At 37.7% G+C, this 24,952-nt stretch overlaps 1 protein-coding gene across 1 annotated transcript in view; it reads left to right on the top strand.

The window, feature by feature from the left end:
- Nucleotides 1-24,952, top strand: part of FAM171B (family with sequence similarity 171, member B) — a 77,260-nt gene that overhangs the window by 31,587 nt on the left and 20,721 nt on the right. The window contains exon 2 of the mRNA XM_010859731.1: nucleotides 19,243-19,476. Within this exon, the coding sequence (XP_010858033.1) occupies nucleotides 19,243-19,476 (234 nt within the window). The remainder of the gene's footprint in view (nucleotides 1-19,242; nucleotides 19,477-24,952) is intronic.

Raw genomic sequence — 24,952 nt, 5'->3', positions numbered from 1 at the left:
TGGTTGGATCTCCTTGCAGTCCAAGGGACTCTCAAGAGTCTTCTCCAACACCACAGTTCAAAAGCATCAATTCTTCGGCGCTCAGCTTTCTTCACTGACCATCATTGCCTGCCATTTTCATCAGCAATGATTAGGTACTCAGTAAATAATATTAAATAACAAGAATATTATTTCTGTTCTTCTAGTTGTTGAAGTTCAAAAATCTCACGTAATTTTAACTTTACCTCATTCTCAGTTATTGTCAGTGGCCAGATCCTAAATGTTTTTGTTTCCAATCCTCCTTTGCTCTGCATCTACTCTAACTTTGACTTTCTTCACTTGATCCTAAATTATTTCTTCACTTGATCCCAAGTTATTTCAATAGATATATCTATTTCTCACTATCCAAGTCGATTTTTCCCCTCCACTGCCAGAGAAGTCTTTTTATACACTGCTCAACCTTTCATCACATAGACAGTGGAATGAAATCCTGTCCTCTCCCATTGTACGTGGACTTTTAAATTTTCAGGCTACCACTGACTGTCGTGTCCTGAATACTTCATTTATTTTCTTTTTTCCCCTAACTTTGGTGCCCATTCTCATGCTAGTCCTTCTTCTTGCTGTGTCCTTACATCAAGCCTGTATTTTAAAATTTATCTTACTCTTTTAAGTTTGTTGTTCAGTTGCCCGTTCGTGTCCGACTCTTTGCAATCCCGTGGACTGCAGCACTCCAGGCCTCCCTGTCTCTCACCATCTCCCAGAGTTCACCCAAGTTCATGTCCATTGCATTGGTGATGCCATCTAGCCATCTCATCCTCTAAAACTCTCTTCTCCTTCTGCCCTCAATCTTTCCCAGCATCGGGGACTTTCCCATTGAGTCAGCTGTTCACATCAAGTGACCAAAATACTGGAGCTTCAGCTTCAGCATCAGTCGTTCCAATGAGTTTTCAGGGTTGATTTCCTTTAAGATTGACTGGTTTGATCTCCTCGCTGTCCAGGGGACTCTCAGGAGTCTTCTCCAGCACCACAATTCCAAGGCATCAATTCTTTGGCATTCTGCTTTCTTTATGGTCAGCTCTCACAACCGGAAGACCACTTTTAAGTTTAGCCTCAGTTAATTGCTGCTTGAAAATGTCTCACATTCTCTCACTTAGAATTCATATTTCCCTTTTTGCATACCTGTAATACTTTGTTCATATCATTTCTATATGCCTTTCTTGCTAGATTTTGAACTATTTCAGACCTAAAACTAGGTACTATTAAATAGAATAACATAAAAATTTAGAAGAGCATAGTTTCTGACACAGAGATCATGGTGAATAAATCCAAGTTACGATATGTGCTCCACTGGACCTGGCCCTTTACCTGATGATGCCTGGTCAGTATTCGACAAATGTTTACTCAAGTGAGTTTCATCTGACTTTTTAAAAATACTGTGATTTTTAAAAGGTAATTTTTAAAATATTTTTAAAGTATTTTAAAGTATTTTGTTTATTTTTATTTTATTTTATTTATTTAATTATTTATTTTATTTTATTTTTAAACTTTACATAATTGTATTAGTTTTGCCAAATATCAAAATGAATCCGCCACAGGTATACATGTGTTCCCCATCATTTTAAAGTATTTTAAAAGAAAGGTCCATTTCTTTCATACAAAATTCATACTGCTTTGTCTTTTAAGATCTTTTGATTTCATGTTATTTTTTTCACTGAAAAAATGAATTAGTGAATCATTCATTTTGCTTAAAATTTGCATACCCATAGATTACCTCTCTGCCATACTGTAAACAGCATTTCCTTCAGGCTGTAGTAGTCTTTCTGTGGTCATGGCTTAGGTACTTGTTCTTCTAACACCTGAATTTCTATTTTCTGGTCACTATTCCTTTCATATGTCTGTTTACAGGGAAGTTGCTTCATTTTACTAAGTTGTTAGAGGAGCACTGGAGAAAATGCTGGAACTCAGTCTGTTTAAATCTGAGCACTCTCCCCGCAGGGTGGGTCTCATCTGCTTAAATGAAATGCTGACAGTAGGTTTCAGACCCTTTTAAAAAGCTACTCTGCTTAAACTATAAGCAAGGTGAAAAGACAGCCTTCAGAATGGGAGAAAATAGTAGCAAATGAAGCAACTGACAAAGGACTAATCTCAAAAATATACAAGCAACTCCTACAGCTCAATTCCAGAAAAATAAATGACCCAATCAAAAAATGGGCCAAAGAACTAAATAGACATTTCTCCAAAGAAGACATACAGATGGCTAACAAACACATGAAAAGATGCTCACCATCACTCATTATCAGAGAAATGCAAATCAAAACCACAATGAGGCACCATTTCAGGCCAGTCAGAATGGCTGTGATCCAAAAGTCTACAATCAATAAATGCTGGAGAGGGTGTGGAGAAAAGGGAACCCTCTTACACTGTTGGTGGGAATGCAAACTAGTACAGCCACTATGGAGAACAGTGTGGAGATTCCTTAAAAAACTGGAAATAGAACTGCCATACAACCGAGCAATCCCACTGCTGGGCATACACACTGAGGAAACCAGAATTGAAAGAGACACGTGTACCCCAATGTTCATCGCAGCACTGTTTATAATAGCCAGGATGTGGAAGCAACCTAGATGTCCATCAGCAGATGAGTGGATAAGAAAGCAGTGGTACATATATACAATGGAGTATTACTCAGCCATTAAAAAGAATGCCTTTGAATCAGTTCTAATGAGGTGGATGAAACTGGAGCCTATTATACAGAGTGAAGTAAGCCAGAAAGAAAAACACCAATACAGTAAACTAACACATATATATGGAATTTAGAAAAATGGTAACAATAACCCTGTATACGAGACAGCAAAAGAGACACTGATGTATAGAACAGTCTTTTGGACTCTGTGGGAGAGGGAGAGGGTGGGATGATTTGGGAGAATGGCATTGAAACAGGTATAATATCATATGTGAAACGAGTTGCCAGTCCAGGTTCGACGCACGATACTGGATGCTTGGGGCGGGTGCACTGGGACGACCCAGAGCGATGGTATGGGGAGGGAGGAGGGGGAAGGGTTCAAGATGGGGAACACATGTATACCTGTGGCAGATTCATTATGATATATGGCAAAACCAATACAATATTGTAAAGTTAAAAAATAAAATAAAAAAAGCCACTCTGAAGCATGTATCTGGCAAGTTCTAAGTAAGTTCTATTTTCTTTTTATTTATTTAAACATACTTTGCATGTAGAAAGAACAAGGAGAGAACAAGAAGAGAGCCTTCGGAAAAAGGGAAGATAGATGTTTTAAGTCCTTTCCACCTCATTTGACTGCGAATTAAGCCTATAAGTTCATCAGTGCAATCCCCAAACAACAAAATAGGCAGTACATGTTGGCTCTTTGTCAGGCTATTTCTTACTTAATTTTGTTCATAAGAAGGCTCCTCTCAGCCTCTCAGGAGGGTATCAAAAGAAAAATAGCAAAAAACATAAAATGACTAAAAGGTAAAGTAGAAAAAAAAAGTAGAATAAATAATTTCAAAACTTTAGTATTTTTCATGGTAACTCCCTGGAGAGACAGAAGCAGGTATATTGATACGTTGACTACAACAAAATAAAGTATGAATACTCTTCTGTTTCCAAATTCGTATCACATTCTGGAAAGCAATTTAATAATTATATATCAAGACTCTTTTTTTAAAAACAGGAACCTTTAAAGAGTTTATACCTTTGGGCCTATTATTTTTCCTCCCCCCAAAATAATGAAAGATTCAGATGAAGATATTTGTACATGGATTTTAATTAGAGCATTGTTTGCACATGTGAAAAGTTAGAAATGACTAAACATACACTAATGAGATAAACAACCATAGAATATTCTTCACTGATGAAATATGGTAATTTTGAAAAATACTTAATAGCATGGATACATGTTCACAGTATAATCTTAACAAAAGACACAACATATAGCATTCTTTATTTTTTATTTTTATTCTTCCTACCTCTAATGCATGCTCACTGTAGTAAGTCACATCATGTTTTAGCAAGTCAAATGGTATCTTCCCGTGGCCCAAATAATACAGTCAATATTTGGTCAATTTCTTTCACACCTTACCTCATGCTTACATAAATATATACACGATTATATACATGTATACAATATGCTTTTAATTTTGTAAGTCTTTTTTTAGTATGCTTTTAAAAGTACTGGATGGAATCCAAGTTATTTCTGAGAAATTGGGTTAGAAAATTTTATTTTTCCATATTTTCCCAATTATCTATATAGATCATTTAAAAGACATTGTGTGGAGCCATATCTAAGTTAACCAGGTGTTTTTAATGTGAGAAGGACACAGAAATAAATGATTAGAAAATAGTAAATATCAGATTAAAAAGAAAAAAAAAGCAGCTAACAATAACTATTAGTAGATAGCCACCAAGGTTAGCTTTCTTTCATGTCAGTATCCTATGTCTCTGATTCTCTGGGGTACCTGTGCAAGCCTTGGAATAAATAAATCTCATTTCAAAGATAAGTTTATATTTTTTTATAGTAAAAGAGACCAAACAATTGAAGAGGATGACTTTAGGTCATGTCCCTACCCCCTAGGAATATCCAATATTTTTTTATGTCAGCGATTCTCAACCATGGCTGTACATTAGAATCATCTGGGACCTTTTGAAAACTTGATTCCCTGGACCCCATCTGCAGTGATGCTTACTTAATTGGAGTGAGGTGGGGCCTGGGAATATAAAGGTTTCCGGGCAATTTTGATGTCTACACGGGGTTGAGAACTACTGTCCTAGGCCAGGAGAACTGGACATACTAGAAAGGTAACAATAGTAAACACATCATTTGCAAGTTGATAATTTTGAGATTTTGTAAGAGTTTCATTTAATATATCATGTATTTTTTATTCAATCACACATTCAGAAAATAATTGAGTAAACACATGTGTTTATAATTCTAAATGTGTTTTGTTCCCCAAAGAACAGTTGTTTCCTGAAATGTTCTTACTAACAAAAGTGAACTGGCACTTTTAGAAAGATGGACACTATGAGTTCACATGTGACTCATTTCTTGTTTAATGAACCAGCATAATTTAATCATATAATTCTCTTAACTCTTAAATATCTTTGTGTGCTTTTTTGGTACTATTACTCTTTTTATTGGACTCTGTCATGTACATATTTGAAGGCAGCCGACTCAGTGATGAAGAATCGCCTGTGATGCAGGAGCCTCAGGAGACATGACTTCGATCCCTGGGTCAGGAACATCCCCTGGAGAAGGAAATGGTCACCCACTCCAGTATTCTTGCCTGGAAAATCCCACAGACAGAGGAGTCTGGTGGGCTACAGTCCATGGAGTCCAATGAGTAGGACACGACTGAAGCGACATAGCACACAGTTTCTTTGTGTCTCTCACAGTGACTAGTACAAATCATGCATATAGTCGGTGCTTAATAAAAGTGTGTAGCATAAAAAGACTGCTCAGACCCAGACTCTGAAACTTTCTTGGTTCACACTCGCTTTAGTAGCTCAGTAATTTTTCATGTGGCCACACAGCAACTTCTAACAAATTAGTAGTCATTTGAAAAAAATAATACATATTTGCTATTTACTTAGTGGGATGTATTTTTCTGTTAGACACTGCACAGCTTCTCAGACATTGGAGTAAAACTAAATATGGCCATCCTTATTTCCTGTTCAGCATTGGTTTTCATGCGCTGTTTACCTTTTAGCAGAACAATCACTAAATATTCAGCTACACAAAAATCTCATGTCATTGCTTTGAGTATAGAATCTTGAATTATGAACTCTCTCAAGTTGGTTTGCTTTCATGAAAGTTTAAAATACCTTCTGTCACCCCTGTGAGTTTGTTGTATAATCTTTGGTGGCTTCAAACACAGTTTAGGAACTGTGGCCCCAAATCTCTGGCTTTGATATTTTTCTGTTTTGGGCACGACAGAGGATTTGTCTGTTAAGGGTGTGTTGATTGTTTTGTTAGCTTTCGATATCTAGTTGCTAAGCCTATGCATACATTCTAACAAAGAAGACTAATCATAGTCTTTGTTTGTATCATTGAGATGTGGGACCACTAAAAATGATTACTTTAAAAAAGAAAAGCACTTCACTGGATTCAAGGCGCTGCACTAATAAGTACTTTATAGTACTATATTCTTTGATGTTTTTGAAATTGGAACGCATTTCACAAACAGTGGTAAAGAAAACCACCCTGGTTCTAAAGAAAGAGTAGGAGGTTGTTTTGTAGGGTGGGGCTTGGAGGTGGTGGTCTTCGGGCAGTGCTGGGCTGTTCACTAGACAAGTGGTGGATGCTGCTGGCCATTCCAGTTGGTATGGACTGTGACCCTAGCTCATTATGGAGAAATGTGCTAATGTGGGCTCCAGGGATGAGTTCTGTCTTGTACCAGGTCCCCTGGCTTAGAGTTGTGCAGCTCAAAATAGTGATCACACTTTACAGTTATTTGCTCTTGGAGTGTTACATCCTTACTGGAAGCTTGGTGGGGAATATTTTGGGGAGATCATTTGGGAAGACAGTTTAGTAAACTAAATCCTTTTCAGGATATTAATTGTATAAATAGCAGTCACTTAATTCTTCTTTTTGCCTGGATGACATAGTCCTTTCCAGACTTCATCCATCAATTATACTAAATTAGGAATGCTTAGTCAAAGCTATGGTTTTTCCAGTAGTCATGTATGGATGTGAGAGTTGGACTATAAAGAAGGCTGAGCCCTGCAGAATTGATGCTTTTGAACTGATTCTTGAGAGTCCCTTGGACTGCAAGGAGACCCAACCAGTCCATCCTAAAGGAAATCAGTCCTGAATATCCATTGAAAGGACTGATGCTGAAACTGAAACTCCAGTGCTTTGGCCACCTTAAGTGAAAGGCTGACTCATTGGAAAAGACCCTGATGCTGGGAAAGATTGAAGGCAGGAGAAGGGGACGACAAAGAATGAGATGGTTGGATACATCACTGACTCCATGCACGTGAATTTGAGTAAGCTCCGGGTGTTGGTGATGGAAAGGGAAGCCTGGCGTGCTGCAGTCCATGGGGTCGCAAAGGGTCGGACACAACCAGCAACTGAGCTGAAGGGCATTGACTCATTAAGTTTCAAAGGAGGCTAGAGTACCCTGTGTTCAAATAGTTCATACTTAATTCTTCCCCAAGCAGGTGTTGCATCCCAACTAACACATCTAACCTGATTTCCATGTTACATTCATGGGAGGAAGCATTCAGTGATTGTTGGTTCTCTAAAGGTCCTCTCTCCTATGTATCATCGTTAATATATTTGAAATACCTAGGGGAAAAGCATTTACTACTCAACCGATTCCTAATGGATTGTTCCTATTAAATAGCAATTTATTAAGAAGCCTAAATCTGTGTGAAATAGATTTTGTAACAACTTTTTATTTTAAAATTCTTTAATTATTTTTCTAGATAGGGGTCCCCCCCCCCTTATAGCAGTCTCTTGTTTTCACTCATATTACTTATTTCCGTTTTTATTGCCAACTTCAATTTTGGTTCCTTGATGATATGCTAAAGAGATTTTTTACAATTAATTATTTAGAATTGGGTAATAATTGGTAGAACTTAATCTTCATTTAATTGCTTTTCTAAGGAAAAGCCACAATGGTTGCCTTAACCTTGTTTTTAAAAGTTCTTTCTTGACATCACAAGAATGAACATATCTGTTGAAGAAATTATTGAAGGAAGAACTGGTAAGGAATCAAAGAATCTGTACTTTGCTTAAAGTATATAACTTACGAATATTCTATGCACAGAAGTTGTTGATTACACATTATCTCCTTGTCCCAGATGCCACTGCAAGGCTTATCCACCTCATTTCACATGTTTGTATCCTCCCTTGCAATTATTGCTTCCCTGGTGGCTGAGACGGTAAAGAAGGCGCCTGCAATGCGGGAGACCTGAGTTCAGTCCCTGGGTTGGGAAGATCCCGTGGAGGAGGGCATGGTAACCAACTCCAGTATTCTTAGCTGGAGAATCCCCACAGAGGAGCCTGGCAGGCTATAGTTGATGGGGTTGTAGAGTTGTACACAACTGAGTGACTAAGCACAGCACACTTACAGAAGTGGTTCTGAGTTGTAGTCTCACTTTGTGATTTCAGAGTAAGGAATTCGTTCACTAATTTGATCATTAATTCGAAAATAAGGATTGATAGTTTAGGATACAATGATAAATAAAATGAAAAATCTCAATATCTCATAGAACTAATAGGGGAAACAGAAAATGAACACTCTGAGTAAATTAAACAGTATGTAAAGATGGTAGTATGGAAAAAATAGGATATAAGAAAAGTGATAACACAGCAGGTGTAGTTGCTCAACCCTTGCATGTCTCCAGCAGACCCTGGAACCATGGCTGTTCCTTGGCCAGCTCCTGAGACTAGGCTCTTGAAATGTTCTTTCTGTTACTAACGAATGATGATATGCACAGAGCAATAGGGTGTACTATTCCAGCTTGTCAAGACTTCTCAGGATTATTTAGCAGGTACACCTGGTATCTTTGCTTGGGTTCTGTGTTTCAGCATCCATGGCTAGTTACGTAACAGGAATATGGCTACATGACCGGTGTCCCCATGGCAGGCTCTGACCCTAAGATTCCATGTGCCTGCAGTTCACAGCTAGAGAAGAATTGTGTCTTGTGTAAACTGAACAGGAGAAGGACTTGAAAGCCCATGCCTGACTTCTCTGGGCTTGCCTGATGCATTTAATTTTCCTGTTGTTTTTACTTTTTATCCTTGACTGTTAGAAATCTTAGTTTTGAGTATGACCTCCTATTAAGTGGTGTGAGTCCTTCTGATAAGTCACTGAACTGGAAGTGGTCTTGGGACTCCTGAAACATAGAGTAAGAAGGACTGGGAGAGTATGGAGTCATGAGAAGTGTAATTTTGACAAAGACTCTAAGGAGGTGAGAAAGTAAGCTGTTCATTTATGGGGGTAGGGTGGGAGGTAGGGAGAGAATTCTAGGCAGAAGGGACAGCCTGTGCAAAGACCCAGAGGTGGGAACTTGCCTGGTTCAAGAAAGTGCTGGAGCCCAAGTGGATCAGAGGAGTGAGGATGGAACGGGGAGGATTAAGCTCAGAGACTCAGGGGCCTATAAGGACCTTCTTGAGGGAAGCGGGTGATATTGCTCAGTGCATGTTTGTGGGGTCGGTCACTAAATTCCCATCTTTCCTCTGAGGAGGAATATCTGCTTCTCATGTTTTCTTAGCTCAGTTGTTTCTGGTTTTGGCAGAGACTTAACATATTCTTTTTAACCTCATTTTTTTCTTTCCTCGGTCCTTAACTTTTTTTTTTTTTTGCTGACTTTTCACAGGAAAATAAGTCTCACCTTTTTATTTTTCTTTTAGTCTTTTCATCTGTGTTGCCACTCACTGGGCTATTGGTTCTTCTGTCACCCCATACTTAGTGCCTCCCTATATAGTGTGCTCAATTCATGCGTGTTGGATGAATGTGTGAGTGAGTGAATAATTGTGATCCTGAGGCAGGATAAGAGATTGCAAAGAAAAAAAGAGTGAGAAATGCCTGTGGAGTTTGATTTGTTTATTTATCAGACTGAATTATTTCCACTGAGGGAAAGGGCCCTTTGGGTAGGCAAGAAGGGACTGAGTCCAACTGCAAATGGCTCACTTTCTCACTGGCTCCCTATTGAGGCCTCTGCCATGTGCTTGTTCTTAAGTTATAAGGACTTTTTCACGTTACTCATCTCATTAGTTTTGGCAAATCACACTCAAGTTTCTGGTCCTAATGAAGACAACGTGCATTTTACTTGCTTCATACCATTTTTCACCTTTGGAGATCATGTCTTCATTCCAGCTCCATAATTTCTTCTTCGATTTGACATTTTCTCTGTAATAAGTATTAGTGCAGTAAGTTTGTTTTTGCTTCAAACAGGCGCAGATTGTTTTTTTTTCCCTTAAACTCTAAAGCCTGTAAGAATTTTGGATCCAATATGGTGCTTAAGCAACGAAAAGAAGCCTTTTCTGATTTGTTGAACTCGTTCTTTAATTCAGCTCCCTTTTGTTCCTTTAAAAGAAGGAGGCTGTGTGTCCATGTTTGAAATGCTGTAAAGCTTAGACTGTTGAAGTCCTTTCCATTCTGCTTTATAGAATGTGGAATAATATGGTCCTTTCTCTCATAAACTCCTTGGTTGTCCTTATTCTTTCCTAAACTTTCAGTCCTCCTTCCAATTAAGTAGGAAAATTGGGCTGGTATCCTGGGAGAAAGAATTGTAAACCTACTTTGTTGGTATTGTTTTGTAATAGTGAAAGTAAATTAGACTTAATCTGCTTGCATTATATTTATTTAGCAAATTTTGCTACTTATGGGTTTTTTTTAATAAAAATTTCTGAGTTAAATTTTCTTATAAGAAGGAAACATTAATTTCCAAAAAGAATGCACTCTTAATATTTGTTTTTGTGATTATTGTAATAATGTGAAATATTTGTCACCAGCAACTATGGGGTCAAGCCCAAAACTTCACCAATCCTAGGACTGGAAAGCTGGCTATAATTTCAAGTGACTTCTGTGGATATCCAACAATTATCACTCTTTACCCTGGTGCTTGGTCACTTCTGATTGTCTCTATCTTCTTTTCTTTTCTTCTTCATTTCTTTTCCTTTTCCTACTTTTCTCATCTTTCTGCTCTTCCTTCCTCTCCCTGTTCCATTCACCTAGAAGCTACATGCTAACTACCCTTAGTAAACCCTGGCAAAACACAAGGCTGAGTTTGAAACAGCATTGACTGTCAAGAAGCTTGTTCTCACAGAGAAGATCAATACACAGAGAATAAAAACATACACCACAATATATCATGTGCCATTAGATGAGTCAGTACAGGAGAGGAGGGCCATCTAACTGGGATAAGTGCAAATTTATTTGCACTTTGAAGGATAGGTTAGGGTTTTTGATGGGTAGAGATTAAGATTTTCTTCAGATAGAAGAAAGGAAAGATGTAGCAGTAGAGTGGGTTGGTCTGGGATAGTGATTAGTGACCCATTTATGTCATGGTCATTGGAAAAGACCCTGATGCTGGGAAAGGTTGACGGCAGGAGGAGAAGGGGATGACAGAGGATGAAATGGTTGGATGGCATCACTGACTTGATGGACATAAGTTTGAGCAAGCTCTGGGGGTTGGTGATGGACAGGAAAGCCTGGTGTGCTGCAGTCCATGGGGTCACAAAGAGTCGGACACGACGGAGCGACTGAACTGAACTGATAGAGCAGAGTTCTTCAAACGTTTTCAGTAAAGTGCCAGAGAGTAAATAATTTCTTTGCAGACCATGTGGCCTCTATAGGCAATCCATAAATGAGTACACTGGCAGTGTTCCAATAAAACTTTATTTACAAAATGGGCTGCAGGTCTGAGTTTGCCCATGGGCTATCGTCTGCTAATCCCTGATAAAACAGTGGTTAGTGGGAAATAAATACGCTGTGCTTAGTAGTCAGTTGTGGGCAACTCTTTGCGACCCTTTGTACTGTAGCCCACCAGGCTCCTCGTCCATGGGGATTTTCCAGGCAAGAATACTGGAGTGGATTGTCATTTCCTTCTCTAGTGGGAAATAAGGCTAGAATGGGAGGTGATGGCCAGATGTCAGCTTATAAATGCTAAGCTAAAGACGTGGATATTAATTGTACTCTCTTTAGTAAAACCATGATTATGTCTCTACTAAAGACTTTAAATACCTTGATATTTAAATATGGAACCAGATGTTTTCTGTTTACATCCTTTAGATACCTGTATAGCTAGCTCAATACTACGATTTCTCTGACTAATATTTAGTATAAAAATAGTGGATAGAGAACAAACTAGGCCTTTGAATGCCCCTCAGTAACATTTGAGTCATAGCATCTTTGGGCTTCTTTTTTTTTTAATTTTATTTTTTATTTTTATTTTTAAATTTTATTTTATTTTTTAACTTTACAATATTGTATTGGTTTCTCACCATAAAGTCTTCACTGGAATGGATCAAAAAAGTCAGAGCTCAGAAAGTGGGAGAGAATGAATGGGTGGGCCCTTTGGAGATCTGAACTCAAAATGTCCACATTCTTCCCTGTTCAAAAACTGATAGTGTGAACTTGATTCCAAAGTAGATATAAAATCCACATTTTTTGATACTTACTCTTTAAAAGGCATTTTATTGGGCATGATTGACATGTAAAGGCTGTAGATATGTCACGTATATAACTTAATGAGTTCAGGGATAAATGTACACATGTGAAACCATCGCCACCATCAAAGCCATAGACATATGCATCACCTCCCAAGGTTTCTTCCTGCTCCTATTATTATTATCTTGTGGTAGGAACACTGAAAGTAAGATCAGTCCTGTTAGGAAGTATGAAATATGCAGTGTTGTTGGCAGTAGGTACTGTTGTACACTAAATCTCTAGTACTTATTTATCTTGTGTAACTGAAACTTCACACCCTTTTACCCCCACTTCTCCTTCTTCTCTGCCCCTGGAAACTCCATTCTAATCTTTGACTGTTTTGTGTTATTGTTCAGTCACTAAGTCATGTCCAACTCTTTGCGACCTCATGGACTGCACCCTGCCAGGCTTCCCTGTCCTTCACTGTCTCCTGGAGTTTGCTCAAACTCATGTCAATTGAGTTAACTCTTTTAGATTCCATGTATAAATGAGAGCATACATTATTATCTTTGTGCATCTGGCTTATTTCACTTAACATAATCCTCTAGCTCTATCCATCTTGTTGCAAATGGCAAATTTCTTTTTTTTATTTTGTAAGACTGAATAATATTCCATTGTATGTATATACCAGTTTCCTTTATTCATCTGCTGATGGACATTTACGTTTTTTCCGTGTCTTGGCTGTTGGGAATAATGCTGCATTGAGCATGGGAGTACAAGCCTCTCTCTTCAAGATTGATACCTTCAGGAATAGTTACACGTGTGGATTCTAAAATTCTACGTAATTTCATAGAAGATTGTATTAGGTACTATAGACAGTTCTTCTCTTGTCTCTGGTTCATTTCCTTTTTAAAACTTCCTCTACGGTAATATCAGACAATTCTGCAGTACTATTTCTCATGTCTTTCCTCAAAATCTTCCTCAAGGTAAGGATGTACCTTATTCATGTTTGCAGCCCTGTTATCTCCTGGTGCAAATCTGGCCGAAAGCAGACTATCAGTCTACATTTGCTAACTGAATGAATGTAGGTAAACATTTCTAATTGTTCCCAACAAGTTATTTCACTATATTTTGTGTTTTTCATTTCTTAATAGTTCTCATTTAGAATGCATAAACCTCAAAGTTTAAAAGTCTTCATTGTTAAAATGTTAAATTTCATCTGTGATCTGTTTACAAAAACTTCATATACTTAGTGTATTTGTAGCATTATATTCCTAGAGAGAAAAAAAATTGTATATTAAATGAAATTATTGTAGATGCTTTATACATAGTTGAAAAGAAGTAGGCTAGTTTTTGTACCAGAGAAATCTGAAAATAGAGTTTCTCCATACGTACATTTGTAACCTACATAATAGTACCAACATAATAAGATGTCAGATTCTCTTGGAAAGAAGTGGGGTTGTAATTTCTCAGCCCACCCTACTCCAGATGTTGCCAGATAAATGGCTAGCAGTACCTTTTGTTTTAGCCCTTTCTGGATTTTGAGTTTTACCTATCTATACCCTATAGTCGGAGAAGGCAATGGCACCCCACTCCAGTACTCTTGCCTGGAAAATCCCATGGACAGAGGAGCCTGGTGGGCTGCCTTCTATGGGGTCGCACAGAGTCGAACATGACTGAAGCGACTTAGCAACATACCCTATAGCAAAACCATAATACAGTGTTGATTCTAATAGGCTTTTTCAAGAACATTTCTTTATACCTATTTAGCAGTCTTTTGAATTTTAGTGATTCTCATTACTTAATGCTTCTAATCATGTGCTAAGTGGTTAAATCTTTGCCAGCAACCTCAGGGTCTTGCTCATGCATGTATATTTTATTTTTACTTGTTTCTTTCAATGTTTAGATTATATGTTTTCTAAGGGTGTAGTTGAAATCATTTGATATTGAACCATTTTTAAACCAATGCTGACATTTTGAAAAGAAGATTGTGTGGGCAAGACATAATGATTATAATTAAGTGACAGAGAAAATAATATGGGCATGGAGAGCTGAAAAATACAATGGAGAACAGTAGGTAGATTATGGAGACAAAAGCACCTCTGGTGGAAAATCATATATTTAACCACACAATCTGTCCAATCGAAATGCCAAAGTATTTTTGTTGAAGAAGAAAGCTAGTGAGGGGGATTATTATGGCTATATATTATTTCTGGCTGCCAGTACCATTTGCCTGATCAAACTGTTGACATCACAGAAGCCAGAAGCATCCTGTTTTTTAAGTCATGGCAGACAATTCTTTATAACTTTTTATTTGGAGGAAAAAGAATTGTTTGTGCCTCTTTAATTTCTATAACTAGGCTTTCAGCCAAGATTCTGTTTTTAGGGTTTTTTTTTTTTTTTTTTAATGCTGTTTTTTGCTGCTGCTTATGCTGGGGCCAGAAAAACCAAGCTGAAGGAGGGAGTGGGTGGCTCAGAGGGTCAGCAAATGAGGGCTTCCTTCTCTGGTTGGGAGGAAATAAGCTAGTGAATATTTTTTTGTTGTTCAGTTGCCAAGTCATGTCCGACTCTTTGAAACCCCATGCGCTACAGCACTCCAGGCCTCCTGGTCTTTGCCCAAGTTTGCCCAGGTTCATGTCTATTGAATTGGTGATGCCATCCAACCATCTCATCCTCTGTCACCCTCTTCTCCTTCTGCCTTCAGTCTTTCTCAGAGAGCATCAATGTCTTTTCCCGTAAGTCGGCTCTTCCCATCAGGTGGCCAAAATACTGAAGCTTTAGTTTGTGCATCAGTGAGTGATATTCAGGGGTGATTTCCTTTAGGATTGACTGGTTTGATCTCTTTGATGTCCAAGGGACTCTGAAAGCAGAAACTAGTAAATATGGTGGAAACCAAATTCCTAAGGCTTTGCGGTGAGAGAGAAAGTACAAATACATGGAACTTGGAGTAAAATGAACCTGTTAATCCTGCCTGTGCTCTATTAGCTGCTCAATGTTTGCCTCAGTTTTCTTGCCTTAAAACAGGGGAAATCTTGCTGGTTTGTATTGAGATGAAATTGGACAACATATATAAAGTTTCTAGTACTGGGCCTGGGGGAAGAGGTGTGTGTGTGTGTGTTACACAAATACTAATTTTTTTCCTATTTGAGCTTAGAAAGACAGTTTTGGTCAGGCCTACATTATATCCTAAGTCTGTCAGGCAACCTAAGGTATAGATAGAGGAGATCTCCTCAGAGAGAGACGGTGTGTTTTTGATAGTGAAGATTTGACCTTTGCAAGTTGTTTTTTTCTGAATTTGATACTCATTTCTCATCAGATTTATTAACAGTATTGGACTTCCCTGGTGGCTCAGAGGTTAAAGCATCTGTATTAGTACATGTGAAAAAATAAAATCATCCATTCTGGATTGGAAGACATTTTGTGAATCAAACCCAGTTTCAGAATGCCAGGAGGTTTTTGGGTGTCTTATTTTGGCAACTGTACTTTTATAAAGATGGAACAGATGGAATATGCAGAGTTTTTAATTAATTTAGTTTAGACTCTTACTACACTTGGACTTTGTCTATAAATCCAAAGGCTCTGAGAATTTCTGAAACTAATCTTTGGAGCAAACAAATTAACAAAAATTCCCTATTGAGTCCCATTCCTGAAAATGCTGTTGAAGGAACCATTGTAGTACCTTTGGTTTGAATAAGGCCCATCACCAAATTTTAAAAGCTTTTAAAATTATTAGTTTCCTTATCTTCTAGTTCAGTTCAGTTCAGTCACTCAGTCGTGTCCGACTCTTTGCGACCCCATGAACAGCAGCATGCCAGGCCTCCCTGTCCATCACCCAACTCCCACAGTCCACCCAAACCCATGTCCATCGAGTTGGTGATGCCATCCAACCATCTCATCCTCTGCTGTCCCCTTCTCCTCCTGCCCTCAATCTTTCCCAGTATCGGGGTCTTTTACAATGAGTCAGCTCTTCACATGAGGTGGCCAAAGTATTGGCGTTTCAGCTTCAGCATCAGTCCTTCCAATGAACACCCAGGACTGATGTCCTTTGGGATGGACTGGTTGGATCTCCTTGCACTCCAAGGGACTCTCAAGAGTCTTCTCCAACACCACAGTTCAAAAGCATCAATTCTTTGGTGCTCAGACTTCTTCAGAGTCCAACTCTGATATCCATACATGACCACTGGAAAAACCATAGTGTGCAGTATTCCTCTTATATGGTTTATCTGAGTTTGGTACATTATCCTTCCCTCCTCTTTCTCTTATGGAAGATAGGGTGTAAAGAGAAAAAAGTGAAAGGGTTAGTTGTCAGTCGTGTCTGACTCTTTGTGACCCCATGGACTGTAGTCTGCCATGCTCCTCTGTCAATGGAATTCTCCAGGTAAGAATATTTGAGTGGGTAGCCATTCTTTTTTCCTGGGGATCTTCCCAACCAAGGGATTGAACCCAGGTCTCTTGCATTACAGTCAGATTCTTTACCATCTGAGGAATAAACTATTCTGTACTTACAGTTGTGTCCTATGTCATTTAAGGTACTTGCTTTGGAAACAAGCAACAGAACCCAACTCATGCTATAAGATTCAGGGAGTTTGATACAACTCACAGATCATCAGGAGGGGCTGTATAACATTTCTTCTGGAAGGAGAGGGAAGCACAGAGAGGGGAAGCTTATAGACTCCCAGAGATGATTCAGCTTCAGCAACTGTTAGCCTCTGTGTATCTTTAATCAACATTTCAAGGGCCTAACAGACTGTCTGGCCTGCGGTTTTGTTGTTGTTCAGTCACTAAGTTGTGTCCGACTCTTTGTGAACCCATCGACTGTAGCCTACCAGGCTCCTCTGTCCTCCTCTGTCTCCTGGAGTTTGCATTAGTTGGATGCTTTATGCCAGTGGCTCAGTACATTTTGTCTCCGGGTTTAGGGGCAGGTGGCTGGGCTATTTACTTTAGATTGAGCAGCAGCTACTTGTCCTCTACGCATAGTTTATTGTACTAGGTGGACCTGTACAAGGACATCTGGTTTAGAAGCTCATCATACCATTTTTATTACAACCTTTTATTATTTTGCCAAGAGTTATATTTCCCATTTGAATTTGAAGCCGTGGTCTGGCACGAGCGTGTGTTTGTGATTACTTTTTTATTTTTAATTAATGTTATATAAAAATTTAATGATTCTATTTTTGACGATTGTATTTTGATCTAAATGCCTTTGTTGTGGTCCAGAAGCAATTTAAAGTCTCGATTATTTTAACAAAGAATAGATAAGGTGTGATAAGTTTTGTAGCAATACTAAATTCAGTCAGTGCTGCAATTGCTTCACTGCAATTCAGTCAGTGCTGACTGGGATTTTTTACCTGACATGATGTTCTTGCTAAAAATTCTTAAATATAGGTTTATACAAACGCATAGCAGCATAGTTAATCCTTATGAGCTGTTTCTTAATGATGTTCTCATGTTTGTGAAGTGGTCTCCAATTGTGAAGTAATAATTTTTGTTATAAATAACAATATTATAATTTGATTTGACAAACACTATACAGAGCACATTATTTGCATTATTTCACTTTATTAGCTCAAATTAGTGGCTGCTGTCCTGATTTTACAGATGAGCAAATGGACTGAGAGGTGAGTAACTTACCTAAAGTCACACGTCTAGGGAACAGCAAAGATGGACCTTGACTGACCTCAGAGCCCATAAATAGTGGAAGAGAAGAAAGACATTTTTAGCAAAGGTGTTGTGATGCTGGCTTTGCAAAGGTATTTCCATGATGGTAAAAGTTCTTCCGTAGCCAGATATTATCAATGGTAAATCCACGAACACATTGTCAAAATCTGTAAGGCTGGAGGTGTTAAGTAGAAGCCAGCCTTAGTTCTTTTTTCTTGAATTTATCGTCTATATATTTAATTGATAATGTTTTTAATATTTTAGTAAAAGTTTTTTTAACTTAAGGTGGAGCTAGGGGCAAACGTACCTGCCAGTGCAGGAGACTTCAGAGATGCGGATTAGATCCTTGGGTCAGGAATACCTCCTGGAGGAGGGAATGGCAACTCACTCCAGTATTCTTGCCAGGGGAATCCTGTGGACAGAGGCGCCTGATGGGCTACAGTCCGTAGGGTCGCAAAGAGCTGGACATGACTGAAGCAACTTAGCACACACACATAGGTGATCTACAGTATTAGTGTCAGCAGTACAGCAGAGTGATTCAGTATTTTTGTAGATTTTATTCCATTATAGGCTATTACAAGATAATGGCTGTAATTCCTTGTGCAATACAACACATTCTTGTTGCTTATCTATTTTATAAATAGTAGTTTGTTAATCCCATACCTCTAATTTGTCCCCTCAGCTTCCCTCTCACCTTTGGTTATCTTAAGTTTATTTTCTATGTGAGTTTGCTTGTTTTGGGTATACGTTCATTTGTATTATTTTTTAGATTTTATTTAAAAGTAATATCATAGTATTTATCTTTCTCTAACTTATTTCACTACGCATAATATTCTCTAGGTCCATCTGAGATTTTGTTTTGATATTTTGTAATTTGGAACTAAAACACATCCTCTGCTTTCCAGACAACAGAGCAAAATAAAAGAGCTATCCATGCACTAATGGGTTTGGTGAATAGCATTTTATTCTAAGACCTTTGACTGTATTTTATTAGTATTAAATCTATGTAACTTGATAATACCCACTCCAGTGTTCTTGCCTGGTGAATCCTGGGGACGGAGGAGCCTGGTGGGCTTCCATCTGTGGGGTCGCACAGAGTCGGACACGACTGAAGCGACTTAGCAGCAGTAGCAGCAACTTGATAATATTAGAAATTTGTCATATAAAGTAAAAATTTTCCTAAAGCCAGAAGCTGTCTTTGCATTATTTACTATTCTCACTTTCCGTTATTCACTATTCTCCCTTCTTTTCCTTTTAACTGGCAGACAAAATAGTGATAATACTATACCTTATTACTAATATTCAACTTAATCAGTTTTAGGAAGAATGAATTTGGTGGAATGTTTAACACCTTTCTATCCATCCGTATGTATGTATCTTCTAAGTTTTTCAACAGTTTGGTATTGTTCAGGTGTTTTAAATGACATTTTACAGTATAGTGACATATGCTTTCTAGGATTTAATGTGCTGTGATTTTGTCTTTTCTAGTGTCTGTATTTATGCTGAAAGTCCAGGTGAATGACATCATCAGTCGTCAGTACCTGAGTCAAGCAGTTGTAGAAGTGTTTGTAAACTACACAAAGACAAATTCCACAGTAACTAGAAACAATGGAGCAGTGTTGATAAGCGTACCCTACAAGTTAGGACTCAGCTTAACCATTATTGCTTACAAAGATGGCTACGTGTTGACGCCTCTACCTTGGAAGACCAGAAGAATGCCAAGTAAGCACTTAAATAGTGTTTTGCCTTCACTAAATGTAAATGATTTTTTACTCTTTGAGAATTGCTTGTTCTGGTAAACTGAAAATATGACTGTCTATGTGAAGCCAGTATAAGGAAATTAGAAAGGTGTGCCAGTTTGAAGAAAATATGAAGGCCTTTTTCCTGCTACAGAGGCCTGAAGGAATCCTGAGAAACAGCTCTGCTCTGGTATAAAACTTGTCTGCAGGTGTATGGGGGTAGGGGGCATGGCATGCCTACAGGATCGCTAAGTTGTTTCAGTCGTGTCTGACTCTGTGCGACCCCAGAGACGGCAGCCCACCAGGCTCGCCTGCCCCTGGGATTCTCCAGGTAAGAACACTGGAGTGGGTTGCCATTTCCTTCTCCAATGCATGAAAGTGAAGAGTGAAAGTGAAGTCGCTCAGTCTTGTCTGACTCTTAGCGACCCTATAGACTGCACCCAACCAGGCTCCTCCGTCCATGGGATTTGCCAGGCAAGAGTCCTGGAGTGGGTTGCCATTGCCTTCTCCGGCCTACAGGATTAGGATGGGCCAAAGTATTGGTGAAGGGACCTTCTCTAAAGGTAGATGAACAGTTTAGATTTACATGATGACTAATAAAGCCATTCTTATAGATTCTTGAACGCATGAATTTAAGTTGTTTAGAAACTGAGTTTACAGCATATAGGGAATAGGTCAACAGCAGGGCTACAATAGATTCAGGGAGTCTAGCTATGAAACTGTGGCTGTGCTGGGGGACTGTAAGGCTAGCCTGATGTAAGAAAGGAGATGAAAGGAGACGTAAGCATACAAGAGGCATACTAGAGAAAGAATCAGTATTTATTATGGTAATCATTTTACAATATATACACATATCATGCCATTGTATACCTTAAGGTTATATAATGTTATGTGTCAGTTATATCTCAACAAAGCTGGAAAAAATTGGTAGTACTTAGTATCACTAATTTGGAGAAGGAAATGGCAGCCCACTCCAGTATTCTTGCTTGGAGAATCCCATGGACAGAGGAGCCTGGTGGGCTACAGTCCATGGGTTGCAAAGAGTTGGACATGACTGAGTGACTACCACAGTATAACTAATTGGATATTGGGGGTAAAATGGCCAACCAGTTTCCAGAATACAAGTCTGATTGGAAGGATGATCCATTCGGCAGTCAGTGTTTTCAAAAATTTTATATTTTATTGTTCTTGTTAAATTTTAGATATTATAGTTCATATTGGAAACATTTGAATCATTGAACTATTTAAAATTAGATTGAGAAAGAAAATGAAAAATTAGGTAATTTAATAAGATTCACATGAGTAAAATTCTAGAAAATAATGACTAGAAAATCTGTATAGGGATATGGTTGAGATAAATTCATGGTCTCAAATGATTTAATTTTTTTTAAAGATAGAAATTAAGCACAACTGTTCATTCAGAAAAAGTGAGAAAAACAATGAAAGAAGAAACCAACTATTGGGAAAAGGAAATAATAAAGACAGAAGTATATTGGCATATGTTAGAAAAATATAAAGAAATAGTTGACAAAAATACATAAAAGTTTTAAAAGTCATAAAAGTTATTGATAACAAATTTGATGGCAAATATCTTAAAAATCCAATAAAACAAACAATTTTGTTATATTGTAAATGATTATTGCTTTTAGATGAGGTAAATTAATCATGCATAAAATGTTCTAGATAAAAATAACTTCTGAGGCTATAAGGAAAAGTACTGCAGGTCATTCTACCATATCAATCAGTACAGCCTTGATCCTGAGACCTAACAAAGGTCAAAATTAAATGCCCTCTTGTGAGCATACTCTTTCTCATTTACACATCACTCTATAGATCAATCTTACCTGTAACTTGAAATGCAAAAATCCTAAGCAGAATAGTGAAAAAGAATTTCACCATTATTTAAATATAGCGTACTGTCCAGACCAAGTAGAATTTTTCTCTTTGCAGGACTATACAGATGTCAGACTTTATTAATTTTATATATCATACTATTAGAACAAGTTGGAATCAAGATTGCCAGAAGAACTGTCAATAAACTCAGATGTGCATATGACACCACCGTTATGGCAGAAAGTGAAGAGGAACTAAAGAGCCTCTTGATGAAGGTGAAAGAGGAGAGTAAAAGTCAAGTGTTAGTTGCTCAGCTGTGTCCAACTCTTTGCAACCCCATGGACTTAGCCCACCAGGCTCCTCTGTCCATGGAATTCTCCAGGCAAGAATACTGGAGTGGGTTGCCACTCCCTTCTCCAGGGGATGTTCCCAACCCAGGGATCAAATGTGTGTCTTCTGCATTACAGACAGATTCTTTACTCTATGAACCACCAGGGAACATTCAAAAAAATGAAGATCAAGGTATCTAGTCCCATCACTTCATGGCAAATAGATGGGGAAACAATGGAAACAGACAGATTTTATTTTCTTGGGCTCCAAAATCACTGCAAATGGTGACTACAGCCATGAAATTAAAAGACGCTTGCTCCTTGGAAGAAAAGCTATGAAAAACCTAGACAGCATGTTAAAAAGCAGAGACAGCAAGGGTTTTTCCAGTAGTCATGTATGGATGTGGGAGTTCGACCATGGAGAAGGCTGAGTGCTGAAGAATTGATACTTTTGAACTGCGGTGTTGGAGAAGACTCTTGAGAGTCCCTTGGACAGCAAGGAGATCAAGCCAGTCCATCCTAAAGGAAATCAATCCTGAATTTTCATTGAAGGGACTGATGCTGTAACTGAAGCTCCAATACTTTGGCCACCTGATGCGAAGAGCCGACTCATTAGGAAAGATCCTGATGCTGGGAAAGATTGAGGGCAAGAGGAGAAGGGGACAACAGAGGGTGAGATGGTTGGATGGCATCACCGACTCAATGGACACGAGTTTGAGCAAGCTCTGGGAGATGATGAAGGACAGGGAAGCCTGGTGTGCTGCAGTCCATGGGGTCTCAAAGAGTCAGACATGACTGAGCGACTGAACAACAACAATTAAAACAAATTAAAACTAGTATGTGATAATATCAACAAGTGCCTGAAATGAATTTTGTAAGTTCACCATTCATGCGTAACCAAGAATAAACTCTTTAAAAACTAGGACCATAAAGATATACTTAGATATCTCAAACTCATACTAAGCATAAAATATTAGAGGTGATCCTACTAAAGTAAGAAACTAAATACAGATATCTGTATTATTTTACATTGTAGTAGAAATTCTCATCAGAACAAAAAGATACTAAGAGACAAAAAAGAGGAGAGCTATTAGGAAGAATCAAAGCCATTATTTGTGGTTATGATCATATCCCTGGAAAACTGAAAGTTAGCACTGGTAAAAATCAATAGATGTTCTTACATACATTTCCAATTAGGAAAAAGGAAAATAAATGCTTCTCAGAACACTATGAGAAGGGAAACCTACAAAAAAAGTGAAGTAACTGTGGGGAGGAAAATAAAACTACCAAATGTTACTGATAGAACTAGAAAAAAAAAATCAACTAAAACACGGAATAACTGGAAAAATATATGTTTTTCTTACTCTGAATATTGTAAAGATTTTAATTCTTCCCATATTAATTTACAGATTTAACGTATTAGCAAAATACTTGGCAAAATAATTCTTGAAGAATAAATATGTAAAAATACCTGAAGTTTTGAGAGATTTACTAGAGGCAGTTTGAAATTCCAGATAACTAAAATATCTAGCTACAGATTTACTGTGATATTTTACAAATCAGATACTAGTAGGTATAAAAAATATAATCTATAGTAAGGAACTATTATAAATCATTGAGGAAAATCATTGAGGAAAAAGCTGAATATTCAATAAGTAATACTGGAATATTTTGCTAACCATTTGCAGTAAATTAATTTGAATCCATATTCCAAAATATATTGCTCAAAGAGTTCGAATGTGGAAAATTATATTTAATATAATAAACTATCTTTTTTTAGGATGGTCTTTTTAAACTGAAAAGCAATGAATGATGTCGTAAAAGGTAAATTTCACCATAATTTTAAAAAGTAGGAAAAATATGTGAAGTAATAAGGAATGATACCTTTTATGTGCTAAGAATTCATTCATGTCAGTAAAAGACACCAGGACACTGCCTAAATAATATAAATGGACAGAACCATGACTTAGCAGATTTAAAACAGGAAATACAAGTTAAAGAATGTGATAAAATATTTACCTTTCTAATAATCTAAGTACACCCCCAAAACATGCACTTCTTAGATTTTTTCACCTCAGGGAAGTTTTATAGAGTGAACATCCTCAGTATTGACAGGATGGGCCTCCTCTAACACTGCTGGTGGGAGAAGTTGGCAGTATTATTGGGATGAGTTTTGAAATATGTGTGTCAGAGTCTTTGAAATCTTCATCTTTGCTGGGAATCTTTTCTAAACATGAACATACAAATAAAGTGGACAGATACTTGTGCACAAGGATAATGAGGCGAATATTCTGTAATCGTGAAAATGGAAACAGTCTGCAGTATTATACAGTTTAAGTGAATCTTGATACTTTAAGGAATGTGACCTTGAAAATGTTATGAAAAGTTTCTACTGAGGGACAGAAATGCTTACAACATTATCTTAAGTGAAAACACAGGGTGAAAATACTCTGTGTATGATATCACACTCCCTCTTTTTTAAACCGCAGGACAAATCCAGGAAGAGCTACAGTGAAATACTAATGGTGGTGGTCTCTGTGGTGGTCCTGTGATGACCATCACTTTCTTCCTTTTCTGTATTTCTCAGCTTTTCCAGAGAAGATACACATCCCTTTTAAAATCAGAAACATTTCTGTAAATCGAAGGAAATCTGAATGCAAATTTTAATGAGATTCAGAAAGATTCTCCTCAGGCTTAATAGAAAAAGCTGTCAGGGTAGCCCCTTTCCACAGTGTGGGATCCAGTCCATCTCAAGGTCCAAGCTATTATCCCACCACCTCCTCTCCAATCTTGGAACTCCAGCAATCTGTCTAAATATTAATAATTTCTGAATTAAAATTACTTTCATTGATAGTCTTCCTTTTCTATTTAATAAAAAAAATTGTTTTACACCCACCCATAATTTTTGTATAGTTTTATATTTTATCTTCTTTTTCATATTTCCTTTAACAGTAAGCTCTAATTAAAAGTATTCCCAGGCAAGTGTATTTTATCTTTTACGTGATTTAGGGGTACTATGTAGTTTCTGTTGATATTTAAATACATTGCATGGAGGAGATCAATGAGAACTTGTACTTTAGGTAATGCCTCAAAACATTTTTCTTTTGCAGGATTGGTAAGCTTATCCGACTTGTTCTTGCTTATAAAATGATGGTCTTTTATCCCTGCCTCTTGCTCCTCATCTGGAAAGAATTGTTATCTTTCAGGGATTTGCACTTACTCATCCCACCAGTCATTTCAGATGCCTACTCTTGTAGACAGGTTCAGCCTCATCCTGCCTACTACTAAAGGTTGCCT

Source organism: Bison bison, unplaced genomic scaffold, assembly GCF_000754665.1.
Source record: "Bison bison bison isolate TAMUID 2011002044 unplaced genomic scaffold, Bison_UMD1.0 scf7180017864459, whole genome shotgun sequence".
NCBI classification, from domain to species: Eukaryota; Metazoa; Chordata; class Mammalia; order Artiodactyla; family Bovidae; genus Bison; species Bison bison.
Note: the sequence above shows the minus strand (reverse complement) of the source record. Positions and strands in the feature narration are given on the sequence as shown.